This window comes from Leptonychotes weddellii, chromosome 4, assembly GCF_054177405.1.
Source record: "Leptonychotes weddellii isolate Sample4059 chromosome 4, ASM5417740v2, whole genome shotgun sequence".
NCBI classification, from domain to species: Eukaryota; Metazoa; Chordata; class Mammalia; order Carnivora; family Phocidae; genus Leptonychotes; species Leptonychotes weddellii.
The window spans coordinates 156927231-156952588 of NC_138372.1; the positions used below are offsets into that span (position 1 = coordinate 156927231).

Genomic DNA, 25358 nt, shown 5'->3' on the forward strand with positions numbered 1-25358 from the left:
CAATGATGATGAAGCAACAGCCAGAAAGTTTTAAATTCTCACTATGTGCAGGCAGTTTGTTGAGGACTTCACATACATAAAATTCTGGAACTCTCCAGCAGTTCTGTGAGAGGTATAATTATTGTCACCCAAGTAAAGATACACTGAAGCTCAGAGAGCTTAAGTGACTTGCCTTGGGTAACGTGGTAGAAATGATGAAGCCCGGGTGGAAATCTCCCCGAAAGAACTCCTGAAAAACCTAAATCCGTGTCTGTCCTTCTGACCTCTGTCCCCTCCTCATCTCGCACAGCACCTCGTGTAGTGTAGGTGCTCATTGTTGAGCACCTGAACGTGCTTTTTAAACCTGCTCTGCCGGACCATTCGGATGGTGTGTGTGTGCGTTGGAGGGGCCTGTGGGGTCACTTTGAGAGAAGCCACTCTGGTGGCTGGAATTTAAAAGACAGTTTGGAGCCCCAGAACATCTGGACTAGATAGAGCATTTGAAGCCATCCAGCTGGGCATCATTCATTTTCTTGTGAGGAAACTGGGGTGCAAAGAATTTGGCTCCACACTGTTAATTTACTGGTATGGGAACTGAGGGCCAGATCATTTAGGTGAAACACACCCCGGGTCGCACAGTTATTAACTGGCCGAGCTGCTGCATCCACAGGCCCAGCTGTGTCTTTCCCTGACAGATGTGCCCTGGATTCTGCAGCGACGCCCCGCGCGCCTGCCCTCAGGACGCAGCGCACGTGAGGATCGCTTCGCCTGGGCTCACATCACAGCCGGCTTGCGTCATCCTGCACAGGTTAGTGAGTCTCTCTGGGAGGCAGCTTCATCACCAGCGGAGCAGGTAGAAGGCATGACTCAAGGTCCGTTGTGCAGATTATGCAAAATGGTAAGTAAGGCTTTCGTAGGACAAGGCCTGACAGCCATACTCAGAATAAATAATTCAGAATAAATAGATGTGTTAGACCATATTTTGAAGTATTTATTTCTAAGTTTTAGCTTTTCTCGGGTACCCCCTTTTCCCTCTGTTCCCACTCACATTTACAAGGCTTATTGCTTGTGACCTCGGGAGGGATGTAACAGGAGAGAGCAGGACTGGCCTGCCTGGCTTCCTGAAATTCTTCCCCAAAGCCCAATCCCCAGAATCAGAGCGGAATCCCAGGTACGTGCTAATAGTCTGGGCAAGAAGCCTGGGGGCAAAACTGAAAAGGGAAATTCAGCAAAAATGTGGGAGTAGGGGAGGGAGGAACACCTGGGCGGCTCAGTCGGTTAAATGTCAACCTTTGGCTCTGGTCATGATCCCAGGGTCATGATCCCGGGGTCCTGGGATGGAGCCCCATGTCAGGCTCCCTGCTTAGCGGGGAGTCTGTTTCTCCCTCTCCATCTGCCCCTCCCCCCTGCTCGTGCTCACTCTCACATAAATAAATAAAATCTTTAAAAAAAAATGTGGGAGCGGGGTGGGGGTGGCAGGGATGAGAGAGAATGGTTCTGTGGGTCCTGAGTGAAGAGCGAAGCAGGTCCCACGTCCTGGAATGGCCCCTGGATTTTGTCTAGGCACATGGAAAATGCAGGAAGCCTCCTGAAAAAGTGCCCGACCCACCCAAGTATGGTGGGGATGCCAAGAAGCCACACAGACGCACGCAAGTGTAGTCACAGCCGACCAGAACCCCCATTTCCCTGTACTTTGGTACCATCATCATATTGAAATCATGTCAAAATTCAGTGTTCAGAGCGTCCCCAAAACCATGGCCCAATCCTCAGTGGGGAGAACCCCAGGAATGAGTTTAATTTCCTATCGGCTGGGAGGAAGAGAAACTTTAGGTTAAAAATGAAGTTGAATTATAGAGAATAAAGCAACCACTGCTTATCCCAAATATAGTGGATAAGTGTCCGGGACCACTTGTGGTAAAGGAGAGGGAACTCTGCCAGCATCTTGCACCCCACACGCCCCCCAGCATATGCTAGTGGGGCCCAGGGCTGAGAAGGAGAGTAGTGCAAGCTCAGTCCTTTCTCCAGGCAACCCCAAGGCATTCCCAGAACAGCCAGCAGCAGATTCAGGTTCTGTGGGGGCCTGGGATTTAGAAATTTGTGGCCGTCTTTATGGGGTCAAAGAGTATAAACTACCAGTTATAAGATAAATAAGTCAGAGGGATATAATGTAGAGCATGGTGACTACAGCTAATATGACTGTGTTGCATATCTGAAAGCTCCTAAGAGAGTAGATCTGAAAAAGTCCTCATGGCAAGAAAACACAATTTGTAACTGTGTGTGGTGACGGATGTTACCTAAACTCTTGTGGTGATCATTCCACACTATATGCAAGCATGGAATCATTACGTTGTGTCCCTGAAACTAATATAATGTTATATGTCAATTATGCCTCCAAAAATGGGGGGAAAAAAGAATACAAAATTACAAATATAAAAATAGGAACAAAAGCAAATATGTATCTAGAATAAGAAAAGAAATCCCAACATATTGCTACTTTAAAAAAAAAAAAACCTCACAAATATCACAAACATTACAAAATAGAAAAATAACAGTATTGTTCTTAAGTGTTTAAGGCACCTAAATAAGACCTTTTCTTCATATTTAGCTGCATATCCTTTGATTCCCTCTACATGTGACAACAATTTTATAGTATCCTTTTCTACATAGAGAGTAGGAATATGACTCAGTCTCTCCTCTAACATGGTTGATTGACATTTGTTTTTGTGATCGGGGATTGGAATGTATAAAACATGCAACTTCAGAGAACTCTTGCTGGTCTTATTATTGCTGCTAGTTTGTGGCCTACAAGCATAAAAATTCTGATAAACTCAAATGTGTGTGTTGCCATCTAGTTTTTTTAAAGATTTTATTTATTTCTTAGAGAGAGAGCATGAGTGGGAATGGGGGTGGAGGGGTAGAGGGAGAAGCAGGCTCCCCACTGAGCAGGGAGCCTGATGTGGGGCTGGATCCCAGGACCCTGAGATCATGATCTGAGCTGAAAGCAGACGCCTAACCGACTGAGCCACCCAGGGACCCCGCCATCTAATTTTTTTTTTTAAAGATTTTATTTATTTATTTGAGAGAGAGAGAATGAGAGACAGAGAGCATGAGAGGAAGGAAGGTCAGAGGGAGAAGCAGACTCCCTGCCGAGCAGGGAGCCCGATGCGGGACTCGATCCCGGGACTCCAGGATCATGACCTGAGCCGAAGGCAGTTGCTTAACCAACCGAGCCACCCAGGCGCCCCCCACCATCTAATTTTTAATTTAAAAAACATACATTTTATTGATGTATACAATAGTGACCAAACAGGATTTTAATTTTTTCATCTGTGGGGCATTAAGAGCAAAGAGCAAATGACTGTCTCGCTTGGTTTTATGCAGACGAAACGAAGTTGCATTGATCTCTTTTAAATGTTTTTTTTTTTAAGATTTTATTTATTTATTTGACAGAGAAAGACACAGCGAGAGAGAGAACACAAGCAGGGGGAGTGGGAGAGGGAGAAGCAGGCTTCCTGCCAAGCAGGTTGCCGGATGCGGAGCTCGATCCCAGGACCCTGGCATCATGACCTGAGCCGAAGGCAGACGCTTAATGACTGAGCCACCCAGGCGCCCCTCTTTTAAATGTTTTTATGTGAAAAGTATGTTTGGCCCCTGCTCTATGATTTCCAGGCCTGAACTGCATCAATGTAGTTGACATAGGGGAGTGTGACTCTGGACTTTTCTTTTGTTCTTTAGGTTTACACAAGAACTGTAATGTTTTGGAAGATCCTCAGCCAGCAGCCACTTGGTTTTAAAATTTCTTGATCAAAAAATAGAAACATGTTGTCAGAGAAATCACCTATTTGTCCTTTTTAAGACTAATGAGTTGAGTGACAGGAGATTCTTTTGGAAACTCTGAGAAAGGCCAAAGTGAGACCTAAGCATCAGGTAAGACCTCGTCTACTCTCCGTGCTGCTGACATTGGAGAGCCAGGCTGTCCTTTTATTCTTTTCCTTCTTGCTCTCGGTTCTGTGTTCTTGTCCTACAGGAAGTTCCCTCTTGCAGGAATTTCACGCTTTTGCTCTATTCTGCCAAAAGGGGATCTAACCCAGAAAAGTTGAGTACTCCTGAGGTTGGATGATGAATGGTATAATGATTAAGACATGGAGGCTAGAACACAGACCTGAAGCAAGATTCTTGCTTTGAAATTCCACCAAAACAGCTTAATGAGTGCTGTGTGTTTCTGAATGGGAAGCATGTGTCTCAGTGAGTTGAACTTGTGTTGAATGTAATGTTTCACTAAATATCCTCCTCTCGGGATGCCTGGCTGGCTCAGTCAGTAGAACATGTGACTCTTGATCTCCGGGTCATGAGTTCAAGCTCCATGTTGGGTGTAGAGATTACTTAAAAGATATATATATCCTATTCCTAAGTTCTTTTCTAATGTATGGCACATTTATAATGAATGTGCTGTGTTATCTAGTATATTCTGAACCGAATGTTAATCAGACATTGTTGAGAACTGAAGCCTCCATTTATTTATTTATTTTTAAAAGATTTTATTTATTTATTCGACAGAGAGAGACACAGCGAGAGAGGGAACACAAGCAGGGGGAGGGGGAGAGGGAGAAGCAGGCCTCCCGCGGAGCAGGGAGCCGGACGCGGGGCTCGATCCCAGGACCCCGAGACCACGACCCGAGCCGAAGGCAGACGCCCAACGACTGAGCCACCCAGGCGCCCCACTGAAGCCTCCATTTAAAAGTATGCATGCCTGAAGGTTAAAAGAAGCTTTCTGCACACTAGAAACTTGGTTTCTCCTCCATGACTCACATCCTTCAAGTGCCCAGCATCAGAAAACATGCTCACATCACCATGGAACACCTGGTCCTGTATTTCTGTGTCAAGAGGCCGGGTGAATCCAGCGGCTAGCCATACAATTATCTCTGAAATTCCTAAACCTGAATGGCTAGCAAGCACTTAACTACACACAGAAGAGAATGCGATCACATAAATGTATCCCACTAAACCAGACTAAATGTATCCCATCTTTTTTTTTTTTTAAGATTTTATTTATTTATTTGACAGAGAGAGACACAGGGAGAGAGGGAACAGAAGCAGGGGGAGTGGGAGAGGGAGAAGCAGGCTTCCCGTGGAGCAGGGAGCCTGACTCAGGGCTCGATCCAGGACCCTGAGATCATGACCTGAGCCGAAGGCAGCTGCTTAACCGACTGAGCCACCCAGGCGCGCCTAAATGTATCCCATCTTAACTTCACCTACCGACTCCCCAAGATGCCCACATCCACACCCTACCAGAGAGGAAGGTGGCATGGAGCGACACAGCGATCTTAACCATTTGTGAGTAAGTCATCTTACTTTTGCAAATCTTACAAAATCACATGACCCTGTGAAACCACTGTGAAAGGCATCACCCAGGGTCCAGGATCTTCGGAAGGAGTCCATGCACCTGACGGGACCTGAAGCTTAAGCTTTGTCACCGTCACAGTAGATCCGCTTCTCAGAACAGGAAAGTAACTCACAAGCTAATGCTGTCCAAAGGTGAAATTTTGTGTGAATGGAGCCACGGTGCCTTAATTCGGCTGGGTGAGATGGTTCACATTTAGTCCCCTGAGAGCAGAACAGCCTGACTCTGGAAACTCATTTCCAGACGAATAGTCCTTGCCCAGGCACTGTGCTGAGCGTCAGGCCAGAGAGAAGGAAACAAGGTCTCCTGCTCTTGAGGGGGGTCACTGTTGGCGAAGTGGATCTCTGTACCCTGTGGCACGTGCTACGTGTGAGAAATGAGGAGATTTTAATGGGACATTAGCAGAGGCATGGACTCCTTCAGATGGAGGGAGTGGTGGTGGGGAGGGAGGCAGAATGGCGGGGGAAGGAGGAGGGGGTGATGCCTGAGCTGAATTTAGGGGCAGGAGTGTTTAGGTGGAGAGGAAGGATAGAAATGCTCTTCTGCCTTCTCTCTGGGCTGGGATAGGTCATCTTCTGCAGTGATTTCCTAAAGCCTAAAGGTGGATGGACCAGCCAGGTGTGTGAAAAACATCCAGTGGGCAGAAGGAAGATGGAGAGTGTGTTCAGAGAGTACTCACTGCAGCCATACAAAGAAAGTGATGAAATCCCTAAGCCCTCCCTTTGGAAATGTCACCAGTCTCTTTGCCCAGGAAAGCACCCCCTAGTGGCGACACCTAGTAATACAAACACACTCAGCCAGCCTCTCTAAAAAGCGCCCCCTTTTCACCTGCACCTCTCTAACCCAGAGAGCTCTAAACTATGCATCTGTGTATCTTACGTATAAATCTTGGAAAAGAGTTACAGTGCTAATATACTAATATACTTCATTACATATATGCAGATAGAGAAATTAAAGATACGGGACACAAAAAATGAATTGAAAGAAGAAAAATTTAGTATTTCCCCTCCTCCCCCCACTGGGACCATCATGCATACTCATGGGGCACGTGGCATCATTTTGGAGACCTCCAAAAACTGGTAGGTCAGTTGTGCTTGACAGCAGCATGGGGCGGGGGGTAAAAATGTAGACTCAGGAGTCAGTTGGTCTGGATGTGAACCTTGGCTGCACCACTTCCTAGCTCGGTGACAATGGTCATATCCTTTTTTAAAAAACATGAATGATAATTGTAAACACCTCACAGAATTCTTGGAGAAGTTCCTTAATAGAAAACATTGAAATTAGTGCCTGGCACATGGTAAGCACTTTATAAATGTTACCTATTATTTTCCTCAGTGCCACTATTAAAAATACTTCTAAATCTGGGGCACCCGGCTGGCTCAGAATATGGAGCGTGAGACTCTTGATCTCAGAGTTGTGAGATCGAGCCCCACATTGGGCTTGGAGCCTACTTTAAAAAAAAATTCTTTTATATCTTCTTTTTTTTTTTTTTAACATTGTCCTTAAAAAAATTTTAAAAAACCCAGGTGGGGGGAAAAGGAAAGAGAACTCTGGAAGGACCTCCTGAAAAAGATGATTCCCAGTTGAATTCAAATTTTCAGAGCTTGCTGAGTGAAAGTGAAAGCAGTAAGAGTCAGCTCAGTCCTTTCTTAGCTAAACTATGTTATTAAAACTTCTTCACACAAGTTAGTCTTTGCTCTTACGTCTCCTTCCTGTCTTTCATCCAAACTCCTCTCCAGAGCCTCTTTGTTGTTTCCAGGGGGCTTTTTCACTTACTGCCTAGAGGAATGTCACTTAATGGCTGATGTTTGTTCACTCTCCCTTATGTCTCCTCGATTTAGCCCCATAATCAAAAAGTAAAGCCTGTCCACCCTGCAGTAGGGTGACTTTGGGACCCCTTTCTGTCCCAGAGGGGTTGGCAGAAGTCCAAGGGGTAGGCACTTCTCTTGATCTGCCCTATTCTTTCTGCCTCATCTTGCTCACAGAGCCCAGAAGTATTGTGCCCATATTGAAGCCTCAAGGATAAAAGGGTCACACTAAGACTGAGAAGGAGCCTGGTTTACTGGGGAGTTCCCTGAACCGATACACAAGCCCTGAAGTGCTTTTCATATTTAAAAAATATCTACCTCCCTACCCACTGTTGAGCTGCTGTTTGTTGGGAGTTTTATTACTTGCTGCCAAACACATTCATGTATCTGGATTGGCCGTGTCAGTAAGGGATGTCTAATAGAGCTGAATGGAGAATGGTAGGCCCTGAGGAGGCCTGGACATCCAAACCATTAGAAACCCAAGAACTTGGGGGTGCCTGGCTGGTTCAGTCAGTTGGGTGTCTGGCTCTTGGTTTCCGCTCATGTCATGATCTCAAAGGTCCTAGGATCAAGCCCAGTGGCATCGGGATCTGGCTCCGCGCTCAGCGGGGAGTCTGCTTGAAAATTCTCCCCCCCTGCCCCTCTCCCCAATCCTGCTCACTCTCTCGCTCTCTCTTTAAAATAAATAAATCTTAAAAAAAAAAAAAAAGAAACCCAAGAACTTTACTCAAAGGCTGCAACTACTTTGGTGCTGATTGTTGCTGCCATCTAGTGGCAACAACTTGAAACTAAAACGCTCCCTTGGGCCATAAACTGTTTTTCCTGTACATCTTTCTTCTTCCATCATTCACTCCTTCATTCATTCACTCCCTCACTCACTTATGTGTTCATTCTATAGATACTTTATGAGAATGTACTATATGTGACAGGTCTTCATAAATATAATAAGGAAATACAGTAATGGGGGAAATCCAGCTCCTTACCCCCTTGAAACTTACACACTTGTGGGAAGATAGCCATTAATCCAATTTAAAAATGAAAAAAATATGACTGGAAAGGGTTCTAAGAGAAGAACATGGTGCTATGAGAATCACTGGTAAGGATTTTCCTTACTGGGGAGATGGATAGGAGGTTAGAGAAGGCTTTCCTGAGGATGTTCTGACTGGTCTTGGGAAGGGAATTATTTGGGCAGTGAGACCAGTCATGAAAGTGAGCTGCAGCAAAGGGAGGGAGTGTGTTGAGTACATGGGAAGAAGAGAGGACAATGTGTTTAGATTAGCACTTAATACTAGGCATTCTAGTTTTTGAATTGGGACTATGGTTGTGAATTATAATGACCAGAAAATTATTTTACCTGATAATAAGCTAAAAGGATACAGACTAACAGACAACTACAGAACATTCCACACCAACAGCAGAACACCCATTCTTCTGAAGTGCACCTGGAACATTCTCCAAGATAGACCATATGCTAGGTCATAAAATAAAGCCTCGATAACCCTAAAAGGATTGAAAGTATACATAGTATGTTCTCTGGCCACGATGGAATGAAATTACTAATGGATTAAAGTGAGAACTTTTTAAATAAAAATTTTATTAAATCTTGTTATTTTTGAGTTTTTATAAACTTAAATATTACAAAGTCTCAAGCTCTGAGTACCATAATATGAATTATTCAAAGCCCACGTACAATAATGGAACATTCAGTTATGGCATTATGTACTTTGTAATGTGACAATGTAGCTCTTTATATAGTAAAACAAAGCTTATGAAAAAAATTCTTCACCATCTTGGTTTTTACTTCAAATACTCTGACATAAAGGGAGTTAAATAAGAGTATGTTATCGGTGAAGTAAACAGAGGTGAACAGTCCACTCGGGAAACTGTGAGACATAGTCTAGGACACTGTGCAGAGAGAAGGGGATTCTCTCTGGGGAACTCTGCAGCAGGTAAAGTCCATTCAAAATGAAGGTGTTTTGTTGTGAGCACTGAGGGCAAGGGAGGGGCATAAGTAAAAGAAAAGTCCCAGGTTTGTGACATGAGCAACTAGGAGACTGGCAGGGCATTTCATGAGCTAAAGAGGAGTGGGGAGAACGCAAGCTGAGTTTCATTTTGGAAGTGTTGAGTGTGAAGTGTCTGGGAAAATCAAATGTGGTGGGGGAGGTAGACAGGTACACCCATAAGAAGAAGCATTCAGTGAGGTAGGAGGAAAAGCAACAGAATGTGTTCTTCAAAATGCACGAGAGGGATGGCTTAATCTTTCCTCCATGCTCACAAAACACTTGAAATTGCAACTCCAGTCACACTTCACTCATGGCATCAGAAGTATTCGTGAGCATATCTACAACTCAGAATAGAGTTCCATGAAGGGAAGTTAGCAAACAGTTGTTCAAAAAACACAGCAGTGATGCTAAAATGAACAAATGAAGAGGCACCTAAGGAAGGGAACAACATTCCAGGTGCAGCAAGCGGAGGGAAGAACAGAAGGAAGAGAAAACTAAGAAAGTGAAAGCAATTATTCCTCTTTATCTCTAGGCTCCAGGATCTCTCAAGCCACGGAGGCAAGCTCTCGTGTATATAGCCAGCCCAACACCGTGCAGAACCTCCTTCCTACATGAAAGCTGCCGGCCCTTAAAGAATTGAATGTCGCCTCTCACAAGAGAGGCAGGTGGACGGCCCCTTGGTTTGGCATCTCATCAAGAAGAGGTGTAACAAACTCATCTCCAGCTGGGGGCTCCCTGACTAAAATTCATATGGAATTAAATAATTCTGGCCACTTCAGGAGAGGCGATTTGTGATAAAGTTTTCCCACCCTCCCCTCTCCCTCTGCAGTTAATTTCCCTGACCTACTTCTCCTTAACTAAGTAATCATCCTCTTCTGTGTTGGAACTCACGGGTTGTCTACACGCTTGTTTATTATTGTTGTTGTTGGTTGCTCTTGCTTTGTTGTCATTTTAATGAGTTCGCATGATGGAAATGGTGGGGAAAGTGAGGTCACGTGCTTGAGGGATGGTGGATCAAGACGGCCATGTACAAGTGGAGATCATTCGTAAATCTGCAATTTTTAAAGGACCGTTTCCAACTCTCGAATATTAAGTTAGCTTTCAAATCAAATCCCCCAATATTATGTTTAGCTCAGGTTAATAGTAGGTTATATCTGGGTCAAAGTCCTTGCTACATTATTTTAATTATTGTTGTAAAGTGTCAAACTGACTTTGGAACAGAAGGAAACCTAGAGAAAAAACACTTTGTAAGATACGACTTTTCTCACCTCCCACTACAAATAAAATGAAAGGGAGCTTCCATTTGTAGGGGACCCAGAAAACAACTTTTTTGCTGCCTCAAGGATTTTCTAAAGATTTTTCTAAGATATAAAGATAACATTTGTTCATCACATGCAACTTGTAACTAGAGAAAAATATACAAAAGAAAATGGAATCACTTATAATCGCATCACATATAGGGAATCACTATGAATCACTGTTCACATTTACCCTCATAAACTTGTTTAAATAAATACCATCTAAGGCATAGTTGTATATTTTGCAACTAAACACTGTACAAGGAGTAACTTCCTGTGTCATTAATATTTCTTATAATCATAACAACTGTTTATTATTTCCATCTAAAGGATGTACCATAATTCATTTAACCTTCATCTGTAGGTTAAGTAAAACAGTAAGGAGTATTTAGTTTATCAATCCTTTGTTTGAATTTCTGATCATTCTACATTCATGGAATGGATTCCTGCTTGAATGGGTACAAACATGTTCAAGTCTCCTGGTGATCAAGCAGTCATTCTCTTAATTACTATAGTATTGCCAAGCAATGACTTGTGACTGGAAACTATACAAGATGCTGGGGATATAGCAGCAAACAGAAAAAGAACATTCCTTGCCTATGAGAAAATTATTTGCTACTAGGGAAGACAGACATTTAAGAGTAAACAAATAGCAATCAAGGAGAAATTAACAGTATTTTTTAAAAAGATTTATTTATTTGTTTTGAGAGAGAGAGAGGAAGCATGAGCAGGGGAGGGGCGGAGGGACAGGGAAGAGAATCTTCAGCAGACTCCCCACTGAGCGGGGAGCCTAAGGCGGGGCTTGATCCCACAACCCTGAGATCATGACCCTGAGATCATGATCCTGAGATCATGAGCAGAGCCCAAGTCAGAGGCTTAATGGACCGAGCCACACAAGCACCCTAAAATTAACAAACAGTAAGTAGACCTAACAGTGGAGGGAAAAGAGAGTGTTGAATTGAATGAAAGCCCCACCAGAAGATGACCTTCAGGCAAATCCCCAGCCATTCCATCATCTGAGGGAAGGGCATTTCAGACAAAGGGAATGGTGAGTACAAAGGTAAAAGCATGAGAAAAGGCATGGCCTATTTTCAGTCTCAGGCTGATTTAGGAGCCAGATCATGCATAGTCTGGTGGGCTAGGAGCTTACTCTTTGAACAATGGGTAGGCAGGAACTGTTTCAGTAGGGAGAGATAGGATCAGAATGTTTTGAAAATTCTCATCCTTGTTGGTATGTAGAGAAAAAAAGGAAGGTAAGAGTCCTAAAGGAGTAACCAGTGAGAAGGCAGCTGCAGTAATCTATGTCCCAGAAAGTGGCTAGGGAGATCAAAAGAGGTAGACCAATTTAGTATATACTTTGGATTATAAAAGTATATGGAGTATATAGCGTATGGAAACACCTGACAGTTAATCATCAAATACCTATAGGAAGTTGAGGAAAATGTGGGAAGCAGGAGGTGATTAGAGATAGTTTCTCAACCGTGTGTTTGAGTAAATTGTTGGATGCTGGATAATATGGTACTATTATATACATGGGAACAGTGGCAGAAAGAAACCTGTTTGACACATATTAAGTATGAGTCGCCTATTAGACACCAAGTTGAGATATTAAAGACACAAATGGTATTGGAATTGGGAGTGGTAGATATGGAGTGGTGGGAAATATGAACTTGAAAATATCAGTAGAAGTGAAGAATCAAGGGAGGTCGTTAAAGATGGCAAGTGGCAGTGTGTTTTGGGAATAATCCGGGAGAAAGAGAAAGAGAAATTGAACGTGCGTGACATAGAGAGAATTACTGAAAAACTGAAGTCCTAAGAGAACACTGGGAGACAGTTTAGAACATACCTTAGAAGTATTCCAACTAGGGCGCCTGGGTGGCTCAGTTGGTTGAGCGACTGCCTTCGGCTCAGGTCATGATCCTGGAGTCCCAGGATCGAGTCTCGCATCCGGCTCCCTGCTCGGCAGGGAGTCTGCTTCTCCCTCTGACCCTCCTCCCTCTCATGCTCTCTGTCTCTCATTCTCTCTCTCTCAAATAAATAAAATCTTTAAAAAAAAAAAAAAAAAGAAGTATTCCAACTAAGGTGTGTGGAAGCTGGGAAATTTATTCACCAACTTCCATCGGTTGCTGGTTGAGGAATGCTCTCAAGAGGTGGGGGTTGGGTAGGCAGTAATTCCCCAGCATTTCCAGCCTCCCCTAGACATATGTTAAGCCAAATCTGGTGAGCAGAGAAAGCCATCAGGCAGACTCCTAAGTGCTTTAGTTAGAAGCCATTGGATTGGCATATACAGGAATGGTGAGTCCCAAAGGTATATGGGGCACCAAAAGGGTCTTCTACTCTGTCCCACTTGATATTTTTTCCAAGGAATCTGAATTTTAAACATAGAGACAAAACTGGGGCACCTGGGTGGCTCAGTCGTTAAGCGTCTGCCTTCGGCTCAGGTCATGATCCCAGGGTCCTGGGATCGAGTCCCACATCGGGCTCCCTGCTCAGCGGGGAGCCTGCTTCTCCCTCTCCCACTCCCCCTGCTTGTGTTCCCTCTCTCGCTCTCTCTCTCTCTGTCAAATAAATAAATAAAATCTTAAAAAAAATAAATATAGAGACAAACTGACAACAACAACAACAACTCTAATTGATACTGAATAGGTGTCAAGAAACAAGAAACTGTTTTAACCATAGCCTTATGCCTCCCATACACAGAGATCTGAATTAGGGAACTTAATGTTAACTCTCTGGGTCTCAATATTGTAATGTGTAGAATGGCGGGAGGTAAGTAGAAAGAACAGGGCTTCTCTCCAACTCTTATTTTACATTATTTGAATTTAGGTGTAGCGGAATTCCTTGTTGTCCTCATTAAGTTTATCAAAGCATTCCAACAGGTATTTAATATCTACTATCTAACCACTTCAACTTACCACATTATATCTCTTTAGAGTATCTACTCTTTGCTAGTCACTGTTCAAAGCGTTTTATATATAATATCTCAGTCATAGCAATCATCTGAGAAAGTTAACCTAAGTCTCATTTTACAGGTGACAATTTTGGTTCTGAGAGGTGATATGATTTACTCAGATCCTCTGACTTCCAAACATTTGTGGGTTTTTTGTGTTTGTTTGTTTGTTTTTATACTTCAGGACAGTGAGAGGGTTACGACTATCTTAACAGGGAAAGGGAATAAGGAAGCTATAGTTGACCCTTCACTCTCAGCAAATGCTGTGGCCACTGACATTGACCTGAGAGCAGCATGAGACTATGGGAAGCCTTTCTCCAAATTCAGCCCATCATTCTAAGTGCACTTCTCTCTTTGGATTCGTGAGCAGAACTGAAGACAGTGCACGAGGGTTCTGGAGGATACCGATTAACTGGACGTCTTTAAGCCCACAGAACTCCTTGTTATTATTAATCTTCGGCTAGGCGGCATCAAGTTAACCGTCAACCACAACAAAGATGGCAGCCGCGGCTTCACCACGGCAACAGCGACGCTACTTGCCAACGGGCGCCTCAATATTTACTTCCGGCCGGTCCGTGTAACGTCACTTCCGATACCGGCTCCCGGGCGTGTGCGCCGCTCCTCCTGCAGCCACGGTCGGTGATGCCGAGCCGGGTGAGTGGAGTGTGAGAGAGTCTCACGGAGGGAATCCGAGAGAATGTGGGGCCAGCAACATGGAAAGGGAAGGTGGGAAGCCTGCGGCTGTTGTCGCGGTTGTGACTGAGCCTCGGTTTACCCAGCGATACAGGGAATATCTCGAGAAGCAGAAACTCCTGGATAGACGGCACCGTGTAGAAAAGATGCCGGATGGCACGGTGGCGCTGCCCGTGCTGGGAGAGACTCTCCCTGAGCAGCACCTTCAAGAGCTGAGGGATCGTGTGGCTCCAGGCAGCACCTGTATAGTAACGCAGCTCCTGGATCCAGTTCCCTCAAAGAAGGCCCAAGGTTGTTCACCTGCCCAAAGGCTGTGTCTTGAAGTGAGTCGCTGGGTAGAGGGCCGGGGAGTGACGTGGTCACCTGAGTTGGAGGCTGATTTGCCCAGATCTTGGCAACGACATGGTGACCTCTTGTTGCTGAGCGAGGACTGTTTCCAAGCCAAGCGATGGAAAAATCTGGAACCAGAACTCTGGGAGACTGTTGCGTCTGCACTTGGCGTCCATCGTGTGGCCAAACGAGGGCGGGTATCACCAGATGGCACTCGAACACCAGCAGTGACTCTGCTGCTGGGCGACCATGGCTGGGTAGAGCACGTGGATAATGGGATCCGATATAAGTTTGACGTGACCCAGTGCATGTTCTCCTTCGGAAACATCACTGAGAAGCTTCGAGTGGCATCGTTGCCCTGTGTTGGAGAAGTGCTGGTGGATCTCTATGCAGGGATTGGTTATTTTACATTGCCCTTCCTAGTCCATGCTGGTGCTACCTTCGTCCATGCCTGTGAGTGGAACCCCCATGCTGTAGTTGCTCTGAGAAAGAACCTTGATATCAATGGAGTGGCAGATCGGTGCCAAATACACTTTGGGGATAACAGAAAACTGAAGCTCTCAAACATTGCAGACAGGGTGAACCTGGGACTGATTCCCAGTTCTGAAGAAGGCTGGCCCATTGCCTGCCAAGTGCTAAGACGGGATGCAGGGGGCATTTTGCATATACACCAAAATGTGGAATCTTACCCAGGCAAGAATCTCCAGCCTCCTGGAAGCAGTGAAGTGGAGAAGGAGCATCGGCCTTATCCTCAGCAAATTATCACCAACCAGTGTACAAATGGAGCAACCACGGGTTCTAGGAGAAGAATGCTGTCAGCAGCCACCAAACCAGAGTGGCAGAGGTGGGCGGAATCTGCAGAAACTCGTATTGCCACCCTTCTTCAGCAGGTGCACGGGACACCATGGAAGACACAAATCCTGCACATCCAACCAGTGAAATCCTATGCTCCCCACGTGGATCATATAGTGTTGGATTTGGAATGCCGCCCCTGTCCTCTAGTTGGCTAGAGAAGGTGGATCCTGAGACACAAGGATCTACATGTGAGTGACCCTTAATACATAAGTTGAGGCGGGGTTCTCACCCCTCTTTTCTCCTGGCAACCTATTTTAATATTTTGTGTCCCTGAAAGCAGGCTCTAGATCAGTACAAGTCATCTTGTTTGTCTTCCGTTAACACATTGAGAACGAACTACATATCTGGGAGAAGCAGTATGGCTTATTGAGATGAGGCCTGTACAATGAATTCTGACCTCAGTCCTGTCTTACCTTGGGTACGTGGTTCCAATATTCTTTTGGCCTTGTAGTTCCTTACTTGCAAAATGAGGGTTTCTGTGAATGGTCTCATTGGCTGTTGTCTAATAAGCAGTTGTACACAGGGCATTGGTTATTTTAGAGTGAAGGACACAGTGCTGTTTCCAAAATCACTCCAGCTACAGTGTGGAAAATCGACCGGAGTGGGGCCAGGGTAGAAGCAGGGAGACCTGGGAGGAGGCTTCTGTGGTTGGCCAGGGAGGATATGGCAGTAGCTTGGACTAGGGTGGTGGCAGTGGGAAGTGGATGGATTTGAGATATGAAATCCATGGGACTAAGCAACACAGTCCAAATCAAAGCACTCAAATGGTGCAGCTTTGTTACAAAGACTGACTAAATTAGGGAAGGAAGAGTTTAAGAATTACTCTATTGTATTAACTTCATTCCCTCTAGCATTCCTAAATGAGTGTTGGGGAGGTGTCTTACATATTATGTTTGTTGTTGTAGAAAAGAGATTAAGAATGACTGCTTTAAATTATGGGGAAACTAGATTTCCAGCCTTAAGTTTGTGCAATACGCTAGCTATTTTTTTTTTAAGAGATTTTATTTGAGAGAGCGCACGAGCAGGAGGGGTGGGGGCAGGGCAGAGGGAGAAGCAGATTCTCTACTGAGCAGGGAGCCCTGAGATCATGACCTGAACCAGTCAGATGCTTAACTGACTGAGCCACCCAGGTGCCCCTAAGCTAGCTATTTTAAAAGTTCAAATTAAAATCTTAGATTTTAACAGGCCTCAGACTCCCTTTTCATATTCTTTCTCTGGCTCCCTTTTCATATTCTTTCTCTGGTGGACATCAGGGCCAACATAAGGAGCTATTGGGAATGTGAGATATTCTGCAGTTTTTCAAGCCTCACCTTATTTTATGACTGTCTGCCAGCCCCATTGTTTACCATTGGAATGACTAATTGCAGAGTATCACTGATTACCTTTGGGATGACTAATTTTGAGAAGCACTTCAGAGCTTTGTTTTGGTGCACTTTGAAGCCATCTGGCCTTGTTTTCTTGATGAAGGAAACAGGAAAGTGTGGCTTTATCGGGATTATGATTGTATCTGGCATTTGGCTGGCTGGGGTTGGGCTGGAGCTGCTTGCCCTTTCCTTGTAACAGTGTCCATAAGGACAGGATCGGTGAACCTGCTGTGTATATGAACTGTAGGTGCATTAGATACAGCCCCAGTCTCTGAGGAGCTCACAACCTAGCAGCAGAAATAACACAAAAACTGAAAGAATTGGAATACAATAAGTACCATATGAGTGATAGCATGATATAGAAGTGCAAAGGTGGAGAAGAAAAGTTCTGAGAATGGGGAAGTCTTCAGAGAGGTAGTGTTTGATACCGCTCTTAAAAACTGGGTAAGATTTTGGTAATTGGAGTCGGGGTGGAAACAGATGCTAGTGGAAGAAAAAAAAAACAGGTGCAAAAAGTTTGCTCAGAAAATGTTTGGAGCATCGTCATTAGATCAATTTGGAACAGCAGAAGCAGGGAGAGATGTGTTGAAGATGGTGGTTGTTATAAGGATTAAAAAGAATAGTGTCTGGTACATAGTAAGCCCCCAGGAAATGTTAGCTCTCATGTGATCCCACCCCAGAAGGGGGCCTAATTGTGCCATTCCCATCCCACAGAGCAGCCTGCCTGTTTGCCTTAATCATCTCCTCTTTTACATATTGGGTTTCTTCTCACATGTGTGCCTGTAGCTTTCGAGCCTTAAACTAAAACTGCTGGGACTTGAGCCAATATGGGGAGGAAGGAAAGCAGGGGAGAAACAATGAGGAAGGTGAGTCAGGGAGCCACATGTCCAGGGGCTGAGGAGTTACTTTTCTGCCATAAGCTATGGATAGGCCGCTGAAGTCAGATACACCTGGGTGAATTCATTCACCCTCCAATATACACATCAGGCCTTGAGGGCTCAGGGGTGCCAGAAGATTGGCATGGATTCTATCTTCCTAGAATTGAGTTTCCACTTGTATGCCTCCTGGCTTCGCTCCCTTGTCCGTGACCTGAGGCAGCCTCTCAAGATTTAGTTACCCCATCTGAACATATGAGTTAACAATTGTGCATATCCTGAAGGATACTCTTTAGCTTTAAATGAGTTAACGTACATTAACTATCATCACAATGGCTGGCACACAGTAAATACTTCATTCATTCAGTAGTCTTTATAGAAGGTGAACTACCGGGGCGCCTGGGTGGCTCAGTTGTTAAGCGTCTGCCTTCAGCTCAGGTCATGATCCCAGGGTCCTGGGATCGAGCCCCATATCGGGCTCCTTGCTCAGCGGGAAGCCTGCTTCTCCCTCCCCCACTCCCCCTGCTTGTGTTCCCTCTCTCGCTGTCTCTCTCTCTGTCAAAAAACAAATAAAATCTTTAAAAAAAAAAAAAAAGGTGAACTACCGTTTCCCAATTTGGGTGTGAGGAATTGTTGTACATTTGCTTTAGTAGTTAAAGTAGAATGTCCTTATTTTGAAAAGCCACTCATTGATTAATTGGGATGTACTGTGTCCTTTCTCCGTTAGGCACTGTGATGAGGGCCAGAGACACAGGTGAGTAAAGTCAAGTCCTGAGGGGCGCCCGGCTGGCTCAGTAGGTAGGGCACGCAACTCTTGATCTCAGGGTTGTGAGTTCGAGTCCCATGCTGGGTGTGGAGATGACTTAAATAAAAATCTTAAAAAAAAAAAAAAACAAGCTGAGTCCTGCCCACAGTGGGATCACTTCCAGCGACATGGACACAGAAGAAACAATACTGTGTACTAAGTGCTGAGACAAACGGGTTTTTACAGGCACACAGAGGAGGCAGCCATCCATGTTTGGGGATATGGGTTGGGGGAAGTGGAGAGTGTGCCTGGGAAGATGGGAGCGGGGATGCATCAACTGAGAGTTAAAGAATGAGCCGGAGTTACGTGTGAATGGAAGAAAACAAGGGTCCCTTAAGCCTTGTCTCCACCTTGAGTATATCCATTTACATTACAGTTTTCTCCAAGCACTTGCTGGATTGGCCTGGTCAGGAAGAGGCATCTAATGGAACCAAGGAAAAAAGACTGAAAGGATCAGGAGGCTCATGGAGTGTTTGTCACCTCAGTCCAGGAATGTGTGCTGAAGGCTTCCTTTGTGAGCGTCAGTATTAGTTGCCGGGTAAGGCACCCACTTGATGGAGAGGTTGTGATTAAAAAACAGTAATGATAATTTTATTAAACTTCCTCAACCGTGAGTTGCTTGGTTCATTAACTTCATAATTTAAATAAATTGTGTGCATATATTGATATAGAGTGTAACATATACATTTTAAACATAAAAACAGAAATTTAAAATGATGGCAAATACATAGCATTTTTAATTCACTTTCTCCCACCTGGGCACACATCTCCCACCCTGGGCACACCCAATATATGTTATTCTGAACAGCCTCAGGGTGCAACCACTTCAAATTGGGCAAGCCATAAAACCGGTCATTTTCTTGGCCTTTGGTAGTTTCCTTTTGTGTGTACTGTGTACTGATCATTACTCAGCTGCTACTTTAGGGGAATGGTCAGCAGATGTCTGGAGTTCTCTGTAGCTCTCTCCACTCTGGCATTCTACTCTCTGGACTCATTCCTGGGTTCCTAGGACTCCCTGTTCCATCTCCACCTCAGGGAGTCTCCTGGGCTCCACCTGGCTTCCCCCTCAAGCCACAGCCCAGAAACTTTCTCCAGGCAGTAAGATGGAGCAGTTCAGTGGCTCACCTTGTGGGTTTGCATCTCCCATGGATCATTGTCCATTGCCTATGTCCAGTACCTTGAGCGGGTTGTTCATGTGTTTTGTGTAACTTTTTTTTTTAAACTATTTAGAAGTTTATAATAATTAGTGTATAAATTTACTAGCTTTCACAATCATTGAAGAAATTCACTCTAGCAATAATAAATATATACAAGTACTTAAGCTGACACAAGATTTCAACATATAAAGCACATAAAAATTTCTTACCACTATTGTGCTTAGAATCCCTACCTATATTATAAACTGAATATAAAAATATTAACAATAAATACAGTGGCATCTTTCTGATTTGATATGATAATACTTGCCAGGTTACTCGATCAACAACCACATAATTTCAGAGAGGCCAAAAACTGTCAGAATAGCTACTTGTCTCTTTGGCTTTTTAAAGGTCAAGGTTGAATCAGAGGCAAATAGAAAATAATGAATATGAGGTTAAAACTGTATTTTGGTACATACCACAGACACACCACACATACATACCACACATGAATACCCACACACACCCCACACGTATCATATTGTCTCCTGGATTGAATGGCCCATGCAATAAAGATGCACGTACACCATTAGGTAGATAGATATAGATGGGTAGATTGTCCTAGTTTCTCTTTCAGTAATTGAATTTTATTTTTTTAAATCAAAGCTATATATATGCATAGTTTCATAACTCAAGTAAAGGTAACACAACTTTATGAATAAGACTGCACTTCCACAACACCACAATGAAGCAACTATATCCCCCTCTCCTCATTTTTGGGTCTACTTTGAACAATTTCAGCTGGGCCCATGTGTCAAAGGGGATGTAGGATCTAACCAACATATACTACCAGGAGCCATGGAACCTGGGTCCTGAGAGCTGGCTAAGATGCAGTTTGCATTCATGTAGGACTCCACTCTCCCATCATAATATGGTCTGAGGAGATCTAGACCATCTGAACATCCCACAGAATATCACGCTAACCTACTATATTTATAGCATCATATTAATTAGGTCAGATAAACAATAAGCTAGTGTATTGCACTCCAAAGATGGAAAATAATCACTAATACAGTCCAGCAACCTGTTACAATAGTGAAATTTTTAGGGCTGCTGGTCTGCTTGAATGCTAAGATATCTCCTTCACAGTAAAGAATAAGTTTTTGCATCTCTCCCACTCATCAATACTCCTGGATGACAAGAAAGGCCAGAGGAAATGAACAGGTAGCACAGGCAGGTGGCCCAGACTCCTGTGTCATATTTATAACTCTTGCATCAGTGCCTTCCCTCAGCTCACAATTATGGCCACTTGAGAGGCTCTTCTGTCTTGCTGATGAAGGACAGAAATGCACAGCTAAGTTAATTGATAGGTTTTCTTGGAATATGGGTTCAAACAAAAAAATAGACTGCTGCTACCCTACAGCCCTCTTCAGAAGTGAGGGGAGTCCTCCCAAAAGGCAAAATTGGCAATATTTCTGGTCTCCACTTTGTATGGAAAGAGAAGTGGCCTGAAGTAAGAATATACCTTTATGGCAAATGTCAGATAGGTTGACGAGTTGATCAGGGCCCTGGAGTGGGAAAGATTAGATCAGGGACAAGGAAGCCGGGAGAAGAGGCAGTGGAAAAATCTCTGGGATTGGAACATGAGTAAACATCTTTGTATTGCAGAACAGTGCCTACCAGAGACTTGCACCGTGCAAGAGGAACTGAACAAGTAAACAAAAACACTTGGCCAGTTAATTTGAGCAGTTGTAGTCATGAGCTACTCCAATAGCATAATGGGCTCATGAATAAAGTCATGTTCAGGGATGTAGGTTATCAAGATGCCAACAGCATGGCCTCTACTCACCAAGGAGCCACTCCCTAGTATTCAGCACTGAGCCCTTGGAACAACACCATCCCTCAAGGAAAACAAACAGCTAAATGGTAGCAAGTGGATTACATTGGACTTTGGTCACGGAAGGGCAGTGATTCACTTTGACCAGAATCTTCCCATCTGCATGTATGAGTTTGCCTTTTCTGCCCACAAGATGTTGGCCAGCATCACTATCCAAGGGCTTACAAGTGTGTGATCCATCTGTATGTATCCTACGTAATATTGCCTCTGACCTAGGGATCTGATTTACAGCAAAGGTGTTTCAGTGGACACATGACCATGTGACTCACCAGTCCTATCACATCCTAGAAAATGCTGGCCTGGTACAGTGGTGGAAAAACCTTTTGACACCAGACCAAAGCTTGAAGATAATGCCCAGTGAATGAGATGCCATCCATCAGGATGCAGTATACACTCTATAAACACCTATTACATAGTCCATGTCCCATATAGATAGAAAATGCACAGCTAGGACTGAAAGGGTAGAAATAGGAGAATTCCTACTATGGTGGGCTACATAATGCCCCCCCCCCCAAATATGTCCATGTTCTGTAAATATGTTATCTTACAAGGTAAAAGGGACTTTGCAGATGTGATTAAGAATCTCAAAATGGGGGGGCGCCTGGGTGGCTCAGTCGTTAAGCGTCTGCCTTCGGCTCAGGTCATGATCTCAGGTCAAGCCCCGCATTGGGCTCTCTGCTCGGCCAGGAGCCTGCTTCTCCCTCTCCCACTCCCCCTGCTTGTGTTCCCTCTCTAGCTGTCTCTCTCTCTGTCAAATAAATAAAATAAAATCTTTTAAAAAAAGAATCTCAAAATGGGGAGGGTATCCTGGATTATCCAGGTTGGCCCAGTATAATCTCAGAGGTCCTTATAAGAGGGAGGTAATACAAGTAGGAGGAGGTGTGATGACTGAAGCAGGATGCAGTAATGTAAGGAAGGGGCCACAAGCCAAGGAATGCAGGCAGCCTCTGGAAACTGAGAAAGGCAGGGAAATGGATTCTCCCCTAGAATGCTTCAGGAGGAACAGAGTTGTTGACACCTTGATTGTAGACTTCTGACCTCCATAACTGAGAATAAATTTATGCGGTTTCAAGCCACTAAGTTTGTGGTTATTTGTTATAGCAGCAATAGGAAGGTAACATACGCACTTCCTGTCCCCATAGGCCCACCCAGGGAGTTTGTGCCTCCCATCCCCACAACTTTGTGAGACTAGAGGGCTGGTTCCTAATTGGGGAACTGTTTCATCAGGAGATAAAATAATAGACCCTTTAAACTTTAACCTACTGAAGTTTCCCAGTCACATCAGGCTCCTTGTGCTTAAGAGACCAGCAGGCAAGGAGGAGTCCCCATTCTGGGTGGGGATAAGTGAATGTGATCATGAGGAGGAAGTAGGGTTATTGTCATTATTGTCACACAGGAGGGCAGGAAGGCGTATATTTCATGCTTACTCCATCCACCAGGGCGCCTCTTGATACTTCCCTACCCAATGTCAAGAGTAAAATGAGCAACTTCCAAAACGGTGGAATAAGGACCTCTGAAAACTGGCCTCTCCATAAAAGCAATAAGAACACTGGCAAAAATTGTCAAAATCAACATTTTTTTTTTTTAGAACTCTAGAAACTAAAGGCTTGCCACAATCTGAAGAGCATTTATTTTAAAAACTGCTAAATCTTGATTAAAAAGGGAAGCTTCTGGCATTCTAACATGTCCTATTCCTGCCCCCCCATCTCTAATACAAGTTAAATTGTTCTTAACTGTAGGGAGAATGCTTCCAGGATCATTCACCCTTAAGTGATATGCAGCCTTTGTTAGACCCATTATATTGCTGTTTTTTTTATCCTGCACTGTAGTGACACTTTTATCATAAATCAGGTGACCGTATATGTGGGGCTGTTTCTAGACTACCTTGTTCCATAGTCCGTTTTTCTATCCAAGCACCAATACCATCCTGTTTAAATTACTCTATCTTTACAATAGGTCCTGATATCTGATACTGTATGTCCTTCAACTCTGTTCTTTAAGATTCCCTTATTCTTGACCTTTTGCATTTTCTTATGAATTTTAAAATCAGCTTGTCAATTTTTGGGAAAAAGAACCTGTTGAGATTTTTTGTTAGGCTTGCATTGAACATAGAGGGTAAAATTGAAATCTTTACAGTACTAAATCTTCCATCTTGAAGCTTTTATTCTACTCAGTTGGGTGCAGCTCCGAAATGAGAAGTGATTATTAGAAGCCTGGACTACAGGATCCCATCTAGGGGGAAGGGTCCTATCCTTCCCATCCGTCAGTGGGGTACTATATCCATCTTCTTTGGGCTCCCTGCCTCGGCAGATGTTTTTAACTTAGTGTTACTTGTACTCTGCCTCTCAGTAGTGTCTTGGCCCTCAGATTATTCTTGACCATCACTTAACATAATTAACATATTTGAACCTATCACCTATTTACATTCTAACATAAATTAAGTACTGTGAATATGATTATCACATAAAACGATCCAAACAAACAATATCTTAACAGTACTCCTGAGCCAAACACAGAACCATTGCGAAGTGTTGTGTGTAGTGTTGTAAGGTTTCCAGTGAGTATTCTCCTAAAGTTTGTTCACCACACTAATTACTATTACATACTATATATCATACTAAGTACTTAAAATATATTGTTTTAATTTGTGTAACCTGCATGAAAAATTACTTGCAGAGGATCAGATAGGCTCTGGAATCAGAAAAATACCAGTTAGAATCCTGGCTCTGCCACTGTTACTGTCTATGTCTTTCAACAGGTTTGTTGAGATTAAACTGGATGATGCATGCTATGTATTTCATACTTTATCTGGCAATATTAACCATCTTTTTTTCTTTTTCCCAGGTGAGGATACTGATGATTAGAGAGTTTAAGTACTCTATCTAGAGACAAGAGGCAGAAGTGGGCAAGCACACTGCCAAGCACATAGTGCTCAATGTCTGTTACATGAATGAATGAACCAAAGTAGTCAGTATATACTCAACATTGATTCCAAATGCCACTATAGTCTCGTTTCCGTAACTAAACAACAGACTTTTCCTATTCATTTGGCATTTACAAAACCAGAAGACTCAACTAGTAGCTGAATTTTGATGGACATATCTGAAATTTACTTTTTTTTTTTTTTTTAAAGATTTTATTTATTTGTCAGTGAGAGAGGGAACACAAGCAGGGAGAGTGGGAGAGGGAGAAGCAGGCTTCCCGCTGAGCAGGGAGCCCGATGCGGGGCTCAATCCCAGGACCCTGGGATCATGACCTAAGCCGAAGGCAGATGCTTAACGACTGAGCCACCCAGGTGCCCCATCTGAAATTTACTTTAATGAAATGAGAAAAACTATAAAGTAATTTCAGGCCAGAAATTATTTTTTTAAGTAATTCCCAAGGTCTGAGAAAAAGTTATGGAACATATTTATCCCTTTTTGGGCTATCAGTGCCTACCCTTCCTGCCAGCATCCCCATCTTCCTTTTGAAGTAAATACATAATACACTGGTGGGGAGAGGTGGAGTGGGTGGTTCTAAGTACCTGTTTCCTACTGCTTTCTCCTTCTAAGGAAGCTGCGTGTATCTGCTCTCTGGTACAGCTAGGGGAAGATACATGGTCCAGTAAGCTCGACCAGTTGCATATCACTCTTGAAATTTGAAAAATAATGAAAATAACCCCCTAATAAATTCCTTTTTTGCTTAAGATAGCCCAGAATCAGTTGCTGCTGTTTGAAACAAAGACTTGGCAAATGCAAAGATCAACAGAAAATGCAAACAAGTTTTTACACATCCTACTTCCAAAGGCTTTTTAGAATGACTAACAGGCACTCAGCCATTAAAGCCAAATGAACAGATTGTTATTTTTAAACACAGGCAATTTATGTATATGGAGTGTGTCTGCGTGAATACACACACCCTCCACACTGCTCTGAGTGGATTCGATATAAATAGATACCTGAGTTGTGCAACATTCAAGTCA

The 25358-nt window shown here is 43.7% G+C and overlaps 1 protein-coding gene and 1 long non-coding RNA gene across 6 annotated transcripts in view; both read left to right on the top strand.

The window, feature by feature from the left end:
• LOC102741009 (uncharacterized) overlaps nt 1–11824 on the top strand; it is a 54824-nt gene extending 43000 nt beyond the window's left edge. Inside the window, exons 3-6 of one of the 2 annotated variants that reach the window (XR_014144382.1) lie at nt 675–787; nt 3715–3906; nt 5248–5317; nt 9724–11824. This is a non-coding gene — a long non-coding RNA (uncharacterized LOC102741009). The remainder of the gene's footprint in view (nt 1–674; nt 788–3714; nt 3907–5247; nt 5318–9723) is intronic. The other variant, XR_014144383.1, reaches the window with a different exon arrangement.
• Nucleotides 11825–14010: 2186 nt separating this feature from the next.
• TYW2 (tRNA wybutosine-synthesizing protein 2) lies at nt 14011–19078 on the top strand. 4 transcript variants are annotated; one of them, XR_014144378.1, is made up of 4 exons: nt 14011–15505; nt 15598–15735; nt 18284–18310; nt 18738–19078. XR_014144378.1 is itself a non-coding variant. In XM_081816515.1 (2 exons), exon 1 carries the CDS (start codon nt 14153–14155, stop codon nt 15470–15472), a length of 1320 nt encoding a protein of 439 aa, XP_081672641.1. In that variant the 5' UTR covers nt 14011–14152; the 3' UTR covers nt 15473–15505; nt 18738–19078. The 4 variants fall into 4 exon arrangements, 1 of the variants encoding a protein (XP_081672641.1); XR_014144379.1 differs by lacking the exon at nt 18284–18310; XR_014144377.1 differs by lacking the exon at nt 15598–15735 and having other exon boundaries at nt 18736–19078.
• The last annotated feature ends 6280 nt before the right edge of the window (nt 19079–25358 follow it).